General features: G+C 41.8%; 1 protein-coding gene across 1 annotated transcript in view; it reads left to right on the forward strand.

Annotated features, from left to right (window-relative positions):
* The window catches only part of LOC126234876 (sialin-like), a 613986-nt gene that overhangs the window by 105908 nt on the left and 490780 nt on the right, over window positions 1–17298 (forward strand). The window contains exon 2 of the mRNA XM_049943616.1: window positions 11537–11701. Coding sequence (XP_049799573.1) covers window positions 11537–11701 — 165 coding nt within the window. The remainder of the gene's footprint in view (window positions 1–11536; window positions 11702–17298) is intronic.

The raw sequence follows: 17298 nt of genomic DNA on the forward strand, positions 1-17298 counted from the left end.
CGTGAGCGTCAGATCGCTGCATACAAGGGAGCGAGCGAGCCTGATTTTAGCATTGCGAATGCATTGTTTCACTCTGCTCCGTAGCTTTCTATATTCTTCGAAACGCTCGGGTTTCGGATCTGCCTTGAAACGCCTGTGGGCAGCATCCCTATTAGTCATCATTTGACGTAATTCAGCTGTCAGCCATGGAGCAGGAGATTTTCTTACACGGATTTTGCGCACAGGTGCATGTTTGTCATAGAGGGCAGTGAGTTCATCACCAAGTTCATTAATTTTGCCGTCGATTGTAGGTTCTGTGATTATTTGATGCCATGAGATTTCTGAGCAATCGGCTGTTAGAGCGTCAAGGTCAATACGTTTCATGTTCCTACAAGTTATGTAACGCGATTTGATCCTTGGGGGCTGCACAGAGTAGGCCAGGAATATTACATCATGTGCTGATAGGCCAGGGGCCGATGTTTGACCAACATCTCTTACTTTGTCAGTCTGTTTCGTTGCGATTACGTCTATAAGAGTATGACTGTGCGCCGTATGGTGTGTAGGTTGTAATGGAAGAATGTTCATGCTATTGCAACTAAACAGTCTTCTTAGGTTTATTGCGGAGGGAGTGTCTCATAGCAGGTCTATGTTCGTCACCCATTACGATGACATGTTCGTATTGACACTGAAGTGAATGTAATTGCGACTGGAAGGAACTCATTGAGCTTATTTTTGGCGGCTTGTACACGACGCCAGTCAAGAACTTCCGACTTTGTATATTTATTTCAATTAACATGAATTCAGCCTCTTTTTCTTCAGCAGGGTTTGACGTACATAAGACTTTCGCTTTGAGGTCTGTTCGTATATACGCGCCGACCCCGCCACCTCGCTTTTTTGATCTGTCTGCCCTAAGAAATGTGTACCCTGGGAGATGTATAGATGCAGAGGATATGTGTGGTTTCAACCACGTTTCGGATAAGAGGATTACGTGGTAGTTTAGTGGGTTGAAGAGGAGGGTAAGTTCTTCGTAATGTGCAGGTAAAGACTGGATGTTGCAGTGAGCTGCTAACAGCTCTGACGCGTTCCGCTGAGCAGCCTGGAGTAGGGTGGCAGACTGTGTAAGTAGGCTGTTTATGTTTTCTTATTGGCAACGTTACGTAGCGCTCTGTATGAAAATCACTGGCTGTGCTGTGTGCAGTCTGTGGCTGGTTTGCATTGTTGTCTGCCATTGTAGTGTTGGGCTGTTGGCTGTTAACAGCGCATAGCGTTGCGCAGTTGGAGGTGAGCCGCCAGCAGTGGTGGATGTGGGGAGAGAGATGGCGGAGTTCTGAAATTTGTAAGACTGGTTGTCATGAACTGCTATATATATTATGACCTTTGAACACTAGTAAGGTAAATACATTGTTTGTTCTCTATCAAAATCTTTCATTTGCTAACTATGCATATCAGTAGTTAGTGTCTTCGGTAGTTTGAATCTTTTATTTAGCTGGCAGTAGTGGCGCTCGCTGTATTGCTGTAGCTTGAGTAACGAAGATTTTTGTGAGGTAAGTGATTTGTGAAAGGTATAGGTTAATGTTAGTCAGGGCCATTCTTTTGTAGGGAGTTTTGAAAGTCAGATTGCGTTGCGCTAAAAATATTGTGTGTCAAGCACAGTCATGTAAAATTTTTCTAAGGGGACGTTTCAACTGGTTTGTCCCTTTGTTAGGCACTACCTGCCGCGAGGGGCACTGGCCGCTGCTTCCGCCAAGTGACATAACACAGGGGTGTCCGTGATTTTGCGCGCACTGTTTGTGACTCGGCGAGTGCCGAAAGAAAGGCGACTGCAAGAGATTTCCTGAGGTTGCGGGAGAATAGAAAATGGATTAGTGGTATTCGGTGCAAGGAGAATATGACCAAAATAGTGACGGCTGTGTGTCACTGTGTATCCTATGTCGTAAGAGGAGAAATGTAATTAGCGTATTTGAAACAGCTTAGGGTGGAAATAAGGATTCCAAAAAATGGTTCGAATGGCTCTGAGCACTATGGGACTTAACATCTGTGGTCATCAGTCCCCTAGAACTTAGAACTACTTAAACCTAACTAACCTAAGGACATCACACACATCCATGCCCGAGGCAGGATTCGAACCTGCGACCGTAGCAGTCCCGCGGTTCCGGACTGAGCGCCTAGAACCGCTAGACCACCGCGGCCGGCGGAAATAAGGGAAAGGGGAGTGATTTAAGAGGCCGATGCTGCCAGCAGAGATAACTAAGCTTAATAATTAATAGATTATCGTAGGAAGCTAGAATTAAATTGAGATTTACTAAAGTGATACTGGTAGTGATTATCGTAGGACGCTACAATTAGATTGAAATTTGCTAAAGTGATACTGATAGTGATTTTTGTTATGAACAATTGAAACCGAAGAGATGGGTTATTAATGAACTAAAGGAGAGACTAATAATTGCAATAGAACTATTACAGAATGGAAGAGAAAATGAAAATGAAAAAAGTATTAGCAGTAACTAAAATTAAGTAATGGTTAGAGCTACAGATACAAAAAAATAGTAAAAAGTTAATACAGTTACAAAAACAATTAGTTGAAGGTACAAATATGGGTATAATTAAAAAGTTAATACTATTACAAGACTATATCTGAGTATAGGGCTGTTACAATTTGCAAATGGTGTTAAGTTGGTACTTTTGGCTCGAGTAGCTTCACTTAATACTATTCAGTTCTGTCATGTTTGTGACTGTCTTCTTTCCAGCTGCTGTCTTAATGATTACTCTGCCATCCTGAGTCCACACATTCTGAAGACCAAAATGGGATATGGCACTGTTTAAATTCTTTAGCCGTTTGTGTGTCAGATCTTCCCTTATTGTAAGCCCTGTCCTTGCTAACTTCTTCCTCTGGGTAAAGATCTCTGCCCTTTATCGGTACGAGACAAATTTAATTATTATTGGACGAGGTTTGGTAGCACCTGGTAGTTTTCGTCCCACCCGATGATTCCTGTCAATGTCTAATTTTTCACGCGCAACCTGTATAAGCAGGTTGTCGGTGTCTTCTTCCTTATTTTCTGCTACTCCAAACAGTCGTAGACTATTTCGCCTTTGGTACTGTTCTAGCTCGTCTGTTGCGGCAGATAGTTTCACTTCCAACTCTCGTGCCTTTTTCTCGTATTCAGACACAGACATTTTTAGTGCTGTAATTTCGGCAGTATTGGCCTGAACAGTTTCACGCATTTTGACCAATATTGCTGCCGTTACAGTATCTGATATAGTGCCTGCTATCAGATCGAGATTGTTTTTATCGCGAAGCGCAGCGTTTACCTCAGAGCGGACCAGCTCCGCTATACCGGGAGCCGCGGCCACACCTTCCGCCAAGAGCGAGCCCGCCGCACCTGCTGCTAGTCCGCTGCTGGACGCGCTGCTGTTGACTCTTCTGTTTACCATTTTCTCGAAGATATTGGCGGAGCACAGAAAAAAATAGCACTACTGCACAGAAAACTGTTGTTTACACAATTTCCACTGGTACTAGACAACACCACCTGCGAGAACACCTTCGAATTCAACTAAATTTCGCGAGCCGAACTTAACACGAGTTACATTGCAGCCGCCATGAACGGACTTTGAACGCGGAATGGTATTTGGCGCTAGAAGCATGTGTGGGGCGGCGTGTAGGAAATAATTGTTGTTAAAATGTTTGTAGAATGTAGAAACACTTCATTTCCCGGTATTTGGAATGTTATTTATGCTGTCTTTCGCCGTTCTCAACACTGGCTCTCTAATTACACTTTAGCAACCAGAAAGTGATTAGCAAAACGTGAAGCCTGTAATTAGAATTCCTAGTGCCCACTTCATCTGAGAATACAATTATAGCTGCAGCTTATAGCTCTGAAGAATTAGGAGATTGTCCGGGATTTATAATCAAAAACGATATTCCAAAATAGTTGAGAATATTCTGAAAGTCACAGATGAAAAACACAAGTATCCATACAACCTAACTAACAGAGCAGTTCAGAGTCAAATGCGCTGATGCAACTATAAATGTCCGAATTAAATGTTAAAATGAATGCTCGCCATAATTTGATGATTAGTTTCATCAAACGCCACGCTAAATAATTGGTAGAATGTCTGTCCCGCGACGGCACGTGAAAATACGACAATACGCAAACTGAAGCTAGATAATGAAAATAATCCCAGAATTAACACTTCACTTGAAAATGATTTCCTGGTTACGCGCATCTCGAGTAACTGAATACGGCATCCGAGGCTGTTTGTAGCAATGATACCGACGCGACGCGACTCCCGACACAGATGGCGTGCTGTTCAGCGTCTGGAGAGAACTGGGGCCTTGCCTTTTCGCGCAGCGTTCTTATATATACAGCCGTGGTGCGGACGGCTAAGGGAACGCCTGATCAAATCGGCTCTCCCGACTAGCCGCTGGGCTAGTAATGCACCACTTTAAGTTACCGAATAAATCATAGCTTCTCTTGCTGATGGCCGATGAAGCTCTCAATTTAAATGTGCATTCAGCACGCAGGTAAGTATTGATAATAAAATTTTGACGTGGCTAAGTTAAATATTTTGGGCGAGAGAATTAATTTAATTACACTGCACGCAGTAGACGAGCTCTGAACTGGCCCTTTGGAGATACGCTATCGCTATAATTTTATAGGTATTCAAATGAAACTTTTCACATCTTCATAGTTATAGCGGATCTCCAACCTATTTAAATCTAAACATCCTAGCCTTATTTATTAGCCTACTTAATCTATCTTGCTTCCTTAAGTTTTGAGACTAAAACCAGAAAATCATGAATTTCCACTAAAATCTTAATTTGTGAAATCCAAAGTACTGTTTTTATTAAATTATTATGAAAGATGAATTTAAATATAAATTTTGAAGTCTCTAGCTATTTTCTGTTGCGCCAATGATTTTTACAGAAAAACGACCAAATTTCGAAAATGGCTAAAGTTATCGAACTGATATTCAACACATATTAATTTAGTATTACTCCTGACATGCTAGAAAAGTTTTAGGTTATTTGCTTGATTTTTAAAGTATTGCGCAACATTTATGACGTCAGAGCTAGTTACAGCAGACTGGCTGGCACACAATGGAAAGACTGATGTGAATTTACTACAGCGTGAGTAGGCTGCTTCCCTACACATGGAACATTCCATTTCGGAAATCGTTGGGGAATTCAATATTCCGAGATCTGCAGTATCAAATGTTTCCCGAAATACCAAATTTCGGGCGTTACCTCTCACCACAGACCACGCAGTGGCCGACGGCTTTCACTGAACGACCGAGAGAACCTGCGTTCGAATATAGTTGTCAGTGCTAATAGACAAGCAACACTGCGTGAAATAACGGCAGAAATCAATGTGGGACGTACATAGAATGTATCCGTTAGGATAGTGCGGTGAAATGTAACGTTAATTAGCTATGGCAGCAGACGACCGACGCGAGTGCTTTTACAACAGCACGACATCGCCTCTCCTCTCTCCTTGGCTCGTTACCATATCTGATGGACCGTAGACGACTGGAAAATCGTGGCCTGGTGAAATCAGTCTAGATTTCAGTTGTTAAGAGTTGATGGTAGAGTTCGAGTGTGGTGCACACCCTACGAAGCCCTAGGTCCAAGTTGTCAACAAGGCGCTGCGCAAGCTGGTGATGGCTCCATAATGGTGTGGGTCGTGCCTGCATCGAATCAACTGGGTCCTCTGGTCCAACTGAACCGATCGCGGACTAGAGCTCTAAGCTTGTTGATACCAGTGCCTACAAATTTTAATTGTATATTACAGCACTGAGGATGGTCACTAAGTGACCGAAAATCGATTTTGCGGATAATAAAACAACAAAAAAATACGACCAATGCTGTTTGTCCTTCCAATTATATTCATAGATTTCATATACACAAACAATGTTGGAATTTTATTGATAATAATGCACCATCTCACTGGGCCACAATTGTTCGCGATTGATTTGAAGAACATTCTGAGCAATTCGAGCGAATCTTTTGGTCCCGGATGGCCCAACAGGAAATCCATCGAACATTTCTGGGACATAATCCAGAGGTCAGTTCGTGCACAAAATCATGCATCGGCAACACTTTCGCAATTGCGGACGGGTTTAGAAACAGCTTGGCTCAGTGTTTCTGCAGGGGCTGCTAACGACTTGTTGAATCCAGACCAGGTCAGATTGCTGCGGTACGCCGGGAGAAAGGAGGTCCGACACGGTATCAGGAGGTATCCCATGACTTTTGTCAGCTCAGTGAATGTTGTATATGCCACAACTAGCACAAAACAACTGCCATTCACGAACGCGCGTGAAAGTACGATTGTCGGTAAACCTCCACATTAGCTCCATTTTCTCTGATTGATTCGTTGTGGTCGTTTTGTTTTACGAGACATATGTGGTAGGAAGCAATACGTTACCCTACTCTTCTTCGAATGTAAGGTATCGAAATTTCAACCATAAACTTCTGTGTGGTAGACAATGCTTCTCTTGTAACGTCTGATACAGGTGTTTGTTAAGCGTCTCCGTAAGATTCTCGCTCTTGCTACACGATCTCGTGACGAACGTACAGCTCATCGTTAGATCTTATGTGCCACTTCTGGTAATACAAACTAGTAAGGCTCCTAGACAGATGGGTAATATTCGAGAATTGATCTTACAGATTTGTTGTAAGCCACTACCTTCGTGGATGAATTAAATTTCCTTGAGATTCCTCAGTGAATCTCAGCGGAGCTTCTGATTTTACTACAGTTAGTTTTCTGTGACCATTCCACACTGGGATGTATTTAAATGACCTAGTAGATATCTACGACGTTGCAGTGCCTATGTTGTTCATAAATACGATGCAATGTTCCTTCGAACAAGCAGCATGTCCGATGGACGAGGTACTGTGGCGACTACAGCCGTTATGAAATACATGAAATGTATTCGCAGTTACGAATACAGACAACGTTCAGCTTAGTAATGGAACGACGACAATGGTAATTCGTGCCGTACCGGGACTCGAACCCGGATTTTCCTCTCATCGTGATCGGTCATCTTACTAATAGGCTAAGCGAGCACCCAAACTTCCAAATGTCGTCAACCATGTGTCTAGGACCTGTACTTGTACATATATTATGTATATTCCCGTAGAGAGCAAACATTTTAATTGAAAGTTGCTTGGCCGGTGTTGGCAGATAATACACTGAGGTGACTAGTCGTGGGATGCATCTTAATATCGTGTCGGACCTTCTTTTGCCCCATGTAGTGCACCAACTCTGCGTGGCATGGAATTATCAAGTCGTTGGAAGTCCCCTGCAGAAATATTGAGCCATGCTGCCTCTATAGCCGCTCATAGCTGCTAAAGTGTTGCCTATGGAGGATTTTGGGCATGATCTGATCTCTCGATTATGTACCAATTCGCTTGAATTCTCCAGAATGTTCTTCAAACCAATTACGAACAATTGTGGCCTGGTGACATGACACATTGTCACCCATAAAATTCCATCGTTATTTGGGAACACGAAGTCCATGAATGGTTGCAAAATGTCTCCAAGTAGCCGAAAGGAACCATTTCCGGTCAGTGACCTATTCAGTTGGACCAGAGAAACCAGTTCATTCGATGTAAGTACATACCACAAAGATACTCCCGTCGGTCATCTGCCATAGCCAATTAACGCCACATTTCACCGCACTAGCCTAACGGATACGTTCGCCGTACGTCCCACATTCATTTCTGCGATTATTTCATGCAGTGTTGCTTGTCTGTTAGCACTGACAACTCTACGCAAGCGCCGCTGCTCTCGGTCGTCAAGTGAAGACCGCCTGCCACTGCGTTGTCTGCGATGATAGGTAATACCTGAAATTTCGCATTCTCGGCACACTCTTGACACCGCGGATCTCGGAATATTGAATTTCCTAACTATTTCCGAAATGGAATGTCCCATGCGTTTAGCGCCAACTACCATTCCGCGTTCAAAGCCTGCGAATTCCCGTCGTGTGGCCTTAATCTCTTCGCAAACCTGTTCACGTGAATGACCTGAGTACAAATGATATCCGCCACCCATGCACTGCTCTTTGATATCTTCTGTAAACAATACTACCGGGTCCTGTATAGCATATAGCTATCTCATGACTTTTGTCAACTCAGAGTTGGATATTGCACAGCTTGTGTTGTACTGAAATGCGATGCAGTTTGCCTTCGGACGTGGGTGCTCGCGACCTGTGCTACGTCCAGAATGTCGTGCGACATGCTAAAATGTGATTCATTACCGGTTTTCACTTTTTTCACTATCTCCTCGACTGTGATGCGCCAGTCTTCAGCACCACTGCCTTCTCTTGCTATTTCCAGTTCTTCACAAAAAGATGAAGTGATACTAGAGCTCAGTGGTGAGATACGGACGTGCCCCGTGTGGAGTTACTAACCACCTTCCACACGGAGTACGTCCGTATCTCACCACTGACTTCTAGTATCAGACGCACGCAGTTGACGTCGACAAGTGTATGGGCCTGAAGATGACGTTGTTACAACGTTGAAACTAGTTATCAAAATAAAATCGACACCTTAAATACAGCTGGAGGAATTTCTTCATTTCTAATATAAATTTATACCAGCTGACGTCCCACTGTCCTCAATTTCAGCTATGGATGTATGAAGACTGTTTCTTATGGTTGGTAGAAAACGTATTACTGTAAGACACTTCACTTTATCAGTTGGCTATCACATTTTGTTTCGCCTCCTTTCGCGAGTTGTTACGGTAATACAGCGCAGGTATAGGTGTGTACTAGGACTGCAGACATGTATATGCAAACAAACAAAAAATAATTACGTAAGTTTGTTTTTTCGTATTGATAGTTGATCTACATCTACGTCTACATGATTACTCTGTAATTCATAGTTAAATGCTTGGGAGAGGGTTCATCGAACCACCTTTAAGCTACTTCTCTACCGATCCACTCTTGTACAGAGCAGGAGAAAAACGAATACTTAAATCTCTCCGTGCGTGTTCTGATTTCTGGTTCAAGTGGCTCTGAGCACTATGGAACTTAACATCTCCATGCCCGAGGTAGGATTCGAACCTGCGACCATAGCAGCAGTGCGGTTCCAGACTGAAGCGCCTAGAACCGCTCGGCCACAACGGCCGGCGCTCTGATTTCTCTTATTTTATTATCGTGATCATTGTCACTATGTAGATGGGCGCCAAGAGAATGTTTTCAAACTCTGAGGACAAAGTCGGTGACATAAATTTCGTGAGAAGATCGTCCTGCAATGAAAACCGCCTTTCTTTTAATTAGTGCCACTCCAGTTCGTGTATCATATCCGTGAAACTCTCTCCCATATTTTGCCATAATAAGAAACGAACTGCCCTCCTTTGAATTTTTTCAATGTCTCCATCAACCGTATCTGATGCGGATCCAACACCGCACAGCAGTACTCCAGAAGAGGGCAGATAAGCGTAGTGTAACCAATTTCTTTAGCAGACCTGTTACATGTTCCAAGTGTACTGGCAGTAAATCGCAGCCTTTGATTTGCTGCCCCCAGAATATTATATATGTGATCGTTCCAATTGAAGTTGTTCCTAGTTGTAATACCAAAGTATCCAGTTGAGTTTACAGCCTTTAGATTTGTGTGATTTATTGTGTGACTAAAATTTAGCAGGTTCTTTTTAGTACTCATATGGGTAACTTCACACTTTTCATGATTTGGAGGCAACTGCCACTTTTTACGCCATACAGATATCTTGTTTAAATCATTTTGCAGTTCATTTTGGTGATCTGATCACTTTACATGTCGGTAAATAACAGCATCATCTGCAAACAATCTAAGAGGACTGCTCAGATTATCTTCTAAATCGTTTTTGTAGATCAGGAACAACAGGGGGCCTGTAACACTTCCTTGGGTAACGCCAGATATTAATTCTGTTTTAGTCGATGACTTCCCGTCAGTTATTACCAACTGTGATCTTTCTGACTATGGCCTTTCTTCTTGAGAATAAAGAGATAGTTGTGTTTCACAAGGACGATATTGTCTGAATCCGTGTTGGCTGTCAATAAATCGTTTTCTCCGAGGTGGTTCACAAGATTCGAGCACAGTATATGTTCCCAAATCAAACTGCTAATCGACTTTAGTGATGCAGGTCTGTAATTGAGTGGATTACTCCTATTCCCTTCCTTGGGTATTGGTGTGACTTGTGCAACTTTCCAGTCTCTGGATCTTTGTACGAGCGAGCGGTTGAGTTGCTAATTATGAAGCTATTGTATCAGCGTCCTCTTAAAGGAACCCGAACGGTTTACAAGCTGGACCAGAGTCATGCCTTTAGTAAGTGTTTTAAGCCGCTTCATGCTCGAAGTTGTTCTTGATTCGAATCCTCGAGTATTTGTTTCGTCCTCTTTTGTGAAGGGATTTCTGAAAACCGTGTTTATTAGCTCTGCTTTAGTGGCGCTTGTGAAATAACGCCTCTCGTGACCAGGTAGAAATAATTAATTGTTTATGTCTAAGGAAAGATATATTTTGCGTTAACTGCAGCGATCACGTAAGGCTGATTGAGTGTTAATGCGAGGCTTACTCTGATCGGTGCGGCATTAACATCTCCGTTACTACTATAAATTACGATGCGTGACCGATTTTGCGCTCTCTGCTGTTCTAGCGCCCTTCTGTTAGCCTCTCGAACTATCAGATTCTATCTTGTCAGACATTTTAGTTCTAGTGAGTTCTATTTCTTAGTATTGTAATTATTCCTTGTGTCTTATGACATATCATGCATCGCAATTACTGAGATATTATTATTTTCCACGATGATTTCCTCTGCTGATGAGCATTCTAATTTCTATACAGGACTAAACTTTTTAAACGATAACAAATTTTCGCCGTAAGTTGGCAAATTCCATTGTGGTTTCTTTGCAGAAGATGTCTGCCATGAAACTTGTAAATGTACGAAACAATTTTTCTAAATAATAATCTGAAATATTGTAAAATAAAAACGGGATGGTTTTTCACAAAATTATTTATTAGTTAGATTTTCAGAGTCTCAGATATTCTATATTTTATCGTTAGTGGACCCCACTTCTGGACGCTAATAAGAAAGAATATTTTTCTTAGCAAAGTTTTACCCTGCTCTTTAAAAGCTAGCTGGTATAAAAGCCAAAAAACAATATATTTACCGCTGAATGACTTTTTCCAGAACTTCGCTACAGAAACTACAAAAGGTAAATTTCATGTTACTAACTTAACATACAAAAGTTACTATTTACTGTCAATAGAAGTCGTCTCAATTATAAAATATTCTCTTTATTTAACGAGATTTAACATTCTTTCAAGTAAAATATATATAGTAAGTTATATTTTGCGCTGTCATCGCCAATATCACCATTGTTATCGCTCAGTTAAGATACTGATTGCGTCTTGCCACTGGTCTTCTTTACATACGACCAGAATCTCTATGGGATTTCTGCCAGATTTAGAGGCAAAGTTTCGTCGTGGAAACTACATGACTACACCTCATACAGTGGCGTAATACCTGCACCGAGTAGTGAGAGAAGCCCGGAATTCCACGCCCTCAAGGTCCTTCTGCAGACTGGTGACAGAGGCGGCGACGTCCATTGAGTGTTGTGCGGCACGAGACGTGGAGGGGCGGCCGGCAGTGGTTGGCGGCAGTGGCGGCGGCGGCGGCCCCTGGGAGCAGAAGGAAGCCCGCGTAGTCGCCATGGAGGACGCCAGCAGACCGGCCGTGCCTGCCGGGTGAGTACCCTGCCACCGGCTCTCTACGTGTCTCCCGAACATCCACTTCCGCTGCTGTCGGCACCATCTGTAGGCAACCGAAGTGTCCTCATTTATCTGCAGCATTTTTAATAGCCCTTCCGTGGCGTCCTTACGGTATAGCGTAATGGTGGAAGACGTAAACAACTCACATCTCACGACGAGCCGCAACACCGTGTTTAGATTATAAGCTTTTTCGTTTCATTTTATTTCAGATGTCACAAGAGCATATAGCACGTGCGTAACGTCCACGTGCAGGAATTGATGACTACTACGATGTGATAAAAAAAACTAATTTTAACTATTATGTGAATGGAATAGGAAAGGAAATCGTCAATATTGGTACGATGTACCATCTCCCATCCACTCTACAGCGACTTGCGAAATATTTATGTAGATGCAGAATACCTAAAACTATCGACAATGTTGACGCGAGGGCTCCTTTAGCAAATGTGATACACCCAATAAAAAATATCCTCAGGAAGGAAATAAGTGGATGGTATTGTCGCTCTAAGGTATTGAGTATCTACTGAAACAAGATCGTCATCACGAATGTGTGCGCTGAAAAGACTTCATACTAAGTTTGCCACTATTCTCGACAATCAATTTATTCATACCGTTGATCTGTTTATAAAGGATATGATCCACTCTCTCTTGATCTACGAGAGCACGAGTGCTTGTCTAGTAATTGAGTAAATTGGAGTTACGTAACTACGGCCTGCACACTTATTTCTCCGTTGTAATGAAATACTTTATTAACGATCCATAACAGTTGTTAATGACTTCTATTTCGCAGATATTTTCGCGCTTGTGTGCGTTCGAGTGCGTTTACGAGCGTGTGTGTGTTGCGAGCACAGGATCAACGATCGTAATTAGATTTCCTGTTTTTTTACTGGTTATTGTATCACAGCAAATCATGGCACATAAAAGAGGAAGTGGAGAGCAACGAGGTGAAGAGAGAATTTATCTTGGATCCCGATGTGACTATTTGTAATACGCAGAAATACATTGATACCTGTCTTGACTGATATACCTAAACAGTGTATTGCTTAAGTAGCATACCGTAAGCAGACTTTACAAAATAGTCTGATACTGCTATCGAGAAAAAGGAGGTAAAGGCCTGCAGGCGATAATACGAGTATTTTTACTACTAATTTATCATTGATTTCAGCTGTGCAGTGCGCACCAGAACTATTCTCAGACTGATTTTTAAGTGAAATACAGTGCTGATACTTGCCCTTTTGCAAGGAGCCGAATGATGTATAATGGTGTACTGTCATCACATTCATACTATGCTCCATCTGCAGCCGAAATACTTTCAAAAGACTGCCAGTCAATGCTGCTCCTTAGACACTCCACTCGTTCTTTGCTGGAAGAGTGAAACTTCGGCCTAGTTAGCTCTTCTGCAGGAAATTAGTCCCGTCTTCGTTTTGTCGAATTATTCACGACAAGAAGGAATTAAAGACATTAGCTGCCAGTGGGCACTGATTTATGGGAGAAATCGTAAATTGGTGCCGGATTCGAACTTGGGTCTCCTGCTTAATTGGTAGATGCGCTGACCGCTATGCGATGCAGACACGGCGGTCACCTTAACTGCACGGAATACCCTAGGATGCCTTCCGTCAGACCCAAATTCTAAACTCATACCACTCCCTACTAGTGTAGTCACCCTGCTCATTGGCCTCGTTACTCGCCGCATATCGCCGATCCCCGTAAGAGTTCGAGCTTGGTATCCATCTGCACTGAAGAGGTCTTTGGCCTCCAACGCCTTAACTGTATATATGGTGTCTGTTCTTTCGGGCGTATCCTAAAGAACAAACATCGCATGCATATTGAATTACTGTTGCCAATATTCAGCGCCTTCTCGTATGGTGTGTTCCAACAGTTATCATCCGTCTTTGTTTCAACATCTCGAGTTTGACTTGCGCTGAATTTCATACTACTTATGTGTAACATGTTGGCTCACAGCTTTAAATTCCATTCCAGAAGATCATGGTAGTCTCATTAAGTTGCTTTTAGATGGCATAGTGTTCGAGTTTTTGTGCAATGCCCGCAATCATACACTTCTGGTCTGCAGTTTACAGTCGCTCTTAGAGAAAATGAGAGTTCGATGTGAAAGATATAAGCACAAGCTGCGAAATACGCGTAATTCATGGGGGCACGTGTGCTGCTGACAGGTGTGATGAACGGCTCATTATTAGAACATAGGCCGTGGCTGTGCAATAATTACTACCGTTGATTTCGTCAGTAAAAAGAAGCTCATTAGGAAAGAGAAAAACTCCAGTACAACATGTTTTGCCAGAAACATAAGACAGGCGTAAAGTATTGGCAGCTACACGTTGCCACTTTAGAAATTTCTTGCAACTCTTATATAAGACACCACTTACGTCGTTAGTCAACCATTGAGCGACCTTTGCCTCTTATTGGACTCACATAATGTGCTTCCGAAGGTCGCAGTCAGGCGTGAGGCATGATGCTGGCGTTTGGAAACACGATTTTCCATAGATAACTGCCTTTTTAATGGTACAGTCACAGGTATAGCATTTCTCATTGAACTGCACGGATGAGAATGTAGACGTAAGTCACGCTACGTTTTGTGCGGTTTCTCTCCCCTTTCTAAAGAAGACTGACGATTGTCAAGATGAAAGAACTGCCCTCTGATTATTGTAACAAATCTATCGATACTTTTGTGGCGTCATGGTTACATATCTTCGTGCTAAAAGGACTACAAATATATCAAATGTACATATCGAAGTGATGCTAGCAACAGGATATTTGTACAGTTATTGTCACGACAGAAGAACTATGCAAAATGTGACTTGAGTAGATCAAGCAGGCTATGCAGCTGAAATCCTAAGGCTTCTTTCACCGCTAGACACCAAAAGCACGAAGTGAAAGCGAGACATTTTCAGAGACAAACAACTATTCGAAAAGTCTGAATTGCAGCCAAGACAAGAATTACTATGTTGATTACGATATTAAAGTGCTAATGCAAATTATATTATAGTCAAAAACATTAGTTTGGGGAAAAATATTTTACAACGGAGTGGGAGATGTTCACGAAGAGAATGACACTTTATTCGCTCTTTGACGCCGCTATGGTTCTCACAAGACCTTTAATAAGCTGAGGCAAATATTTAAGATGTAGACCCAACGTAAGTTGTTCTTACAGTTTATCGCCCCAGATCACAATTATTGTTTGTTAATAGCTGGATTAGTTATAAGTAACTTGCTGAAATGATTCTAGTAACCTCAGTTTTTCCGTCTCTGAGAAATGGTTGTAGGTTAAGGAGAAAAGTCCTGGTCATCGCATTACACCTAAGACTTCCGTTTTGCTCTCAATTCCTTAGTGAAAAGCCTTGCGTGTAACAACCCTAGTTTTTCCTCGACCTTTGTCTGTTTATAACGATTCCGCAATCGACGAACTGCTGTTCATCATGTTGCATAGCCCTGGCTTCTAAATTGTTGCAGTGCACTCGGGGAGCCGCCCGTTACGTAACAGCCGGACCTCCAGTCTAACGTCTGTTACGTAACGCTTCTCTCTCAGTTCATTAACGGTAACCTAACGCTAGTTTCTGTCTTTGTTAACAATATCTGAAATAAAGAACTGCCATTGCAAAATTGTTGAATTATTCTCGTGTCGTGAGAACTTTGCCTCGAATCCATGTAGCCGGTCCCATTCATCGTAATACGACCAAGCAGCAGATGTGTAATCGGTTTTTCCTTGAACTCTACAAGCTTTATGAAAAGCTTTTCGGCATGGCTATGTTCTTCATACGCAGCGGGTTGTTTATACTAATCTCACATATAATACGTTATCTTATATAACAGGGCATTTCATTAAATATGCTCGATTAGCTTACATGATCCGATATCTTCCACTTTATTTACAATACTGGTTGGCGTGACAGAAAAAAAAGTATTTCTGTGCGTAAGAATAGACTTCATTTGCGTACTTTTTACTTCCTGTCGGTGGTTATCTTATGAGGTGTTGTAAGCATAGTAGAAAAGTCTGTAGAAATGTGATAATGTAATGCTAGAAAAAGGACAGATTAGTGAAGGCTTCTATAACCAATTAGCATATCAGTGAAGGTGAAAAGTTAGAGGTGTAAGGCTCAGTCAAACAATAAAGCTCGTTTTTTCCCTTATTTGATGTAGTACTAAGACAGAGACGAAGATACCAGTGCAGTATAGAGAAACGTGGAGAACTCAATCAGGCCAGTCCAAAGAATGACGATTAGCCTTTATGAAACAAGTAATGTGCCTGCTTCCGACAACCAGTGTTAGTTACAAGTCTAACGGATGGGTCCCATACAACTGCAGAAAGATTTCTGAAACCTCCGTCACTGATATACCTTTTCACTTTGCTTACTGTGATGAAGAAAAGCTACCCGCATTTGCCAGTTCACAAGCGCAAACACACAGTGCTACTGTATATCTTTACAATTAACTTTGGTTCATTGTTTGTGTTCCATATGTGTACATGCATTTGTGAACCTGCAGATACTGCTTCTATATTCAATACTGTTCTGATCGTCATTCATCACACTTAGTAAAACCAAAATTGTATTGTTTACTAGTAGGTAAGAATGGTGTACTTTAGAGACTTTCGTCTCTAACCAGCCCTCTAATAGAAGTTAAATATATTTACTTATTCCATTTTGAAATGATAACATTCACTTTATGTGCATTGCAGTCTTTTTCTGAAATTACAAGAATTACTGCGGAAAAGACTCCAGGTATTATACGGTCATGTACCTAGGAACAAATAGTCTATTCAAATTTAAAAGTGTTGCAACTGAGAAAATTCTTGTCAATACTGTATTTAACATTCTATGTGTTACATTGTTGCTCTACTAAACATCAAAAATCAGTAAGTGAAATCGCATTAAGTAGAAGAACTATAAATATTTTGAAACATAAGTTATTGAATACTAACACAAATTTCCATTCCCAAGATAGTAAAGGAACTCCGTTCATTTGTAAAGATGTCTTATTCCATGTTAGAAGACCTTCCGTTCTAAGATACAACACGATGCACGATTGACGAGGTATGACTTAACTGTTCGCATACGATAGAGTAGTTTTAAAATGCAGACAGCTTTACTCATCATAAAACTCTGTAACTGAAGAATCACCGGCCGCGATGGCCGTGCGGTTCTAGGTGCTTCAGTCCGGAACCGCGCGACTGCTACGGTCGCAGGTTCGAATTCTGCCTCGAGCATGGATGTGTGTGACGTCCTTAGGTTAGTTAGGTTTAACTAGTTCTAAGTTCAGGTGTTAAGTCCCATAGTGCTCAGAGCCATTTGAACCATTTTTTTAAAGAATCAACAGTATCGTCGTAATAAATTCAAATACTGTACAGCACTTAAATATGTGTAACTCGTAATATTTACAAACGCTAAATCAAACACAACCTCATACCTATCTACAACAAAAACAGTATAAAATGTCGGAAATTGCTTACGGTGGTCTCTAGAGCGCAGTCCTACATGCGATTCTAAAGTCGATCACTATACCGAAACAGCGATCAGGAAACATCCCCTGTTCTTGGGTACCCTATGCTCTAGGAACAAAAG

The sequence above is a fragment of the Schistocerca nitens genome, chromosome 2 (genome assembly GCF_023898315.1).
Source record: "Schistocerca nitens isolate TAMUIC-IGC-003100 chromosome 2, iqSchNite1.1, whole genome shotgun sequence".
In the NCBI taxonomy this organism is placed as follows: Eukaryota; Metazoa; Arthropoda; class Insecta; order Orthoptera; family Acrididae; genus Schistocerca; species Schistocerca nitens.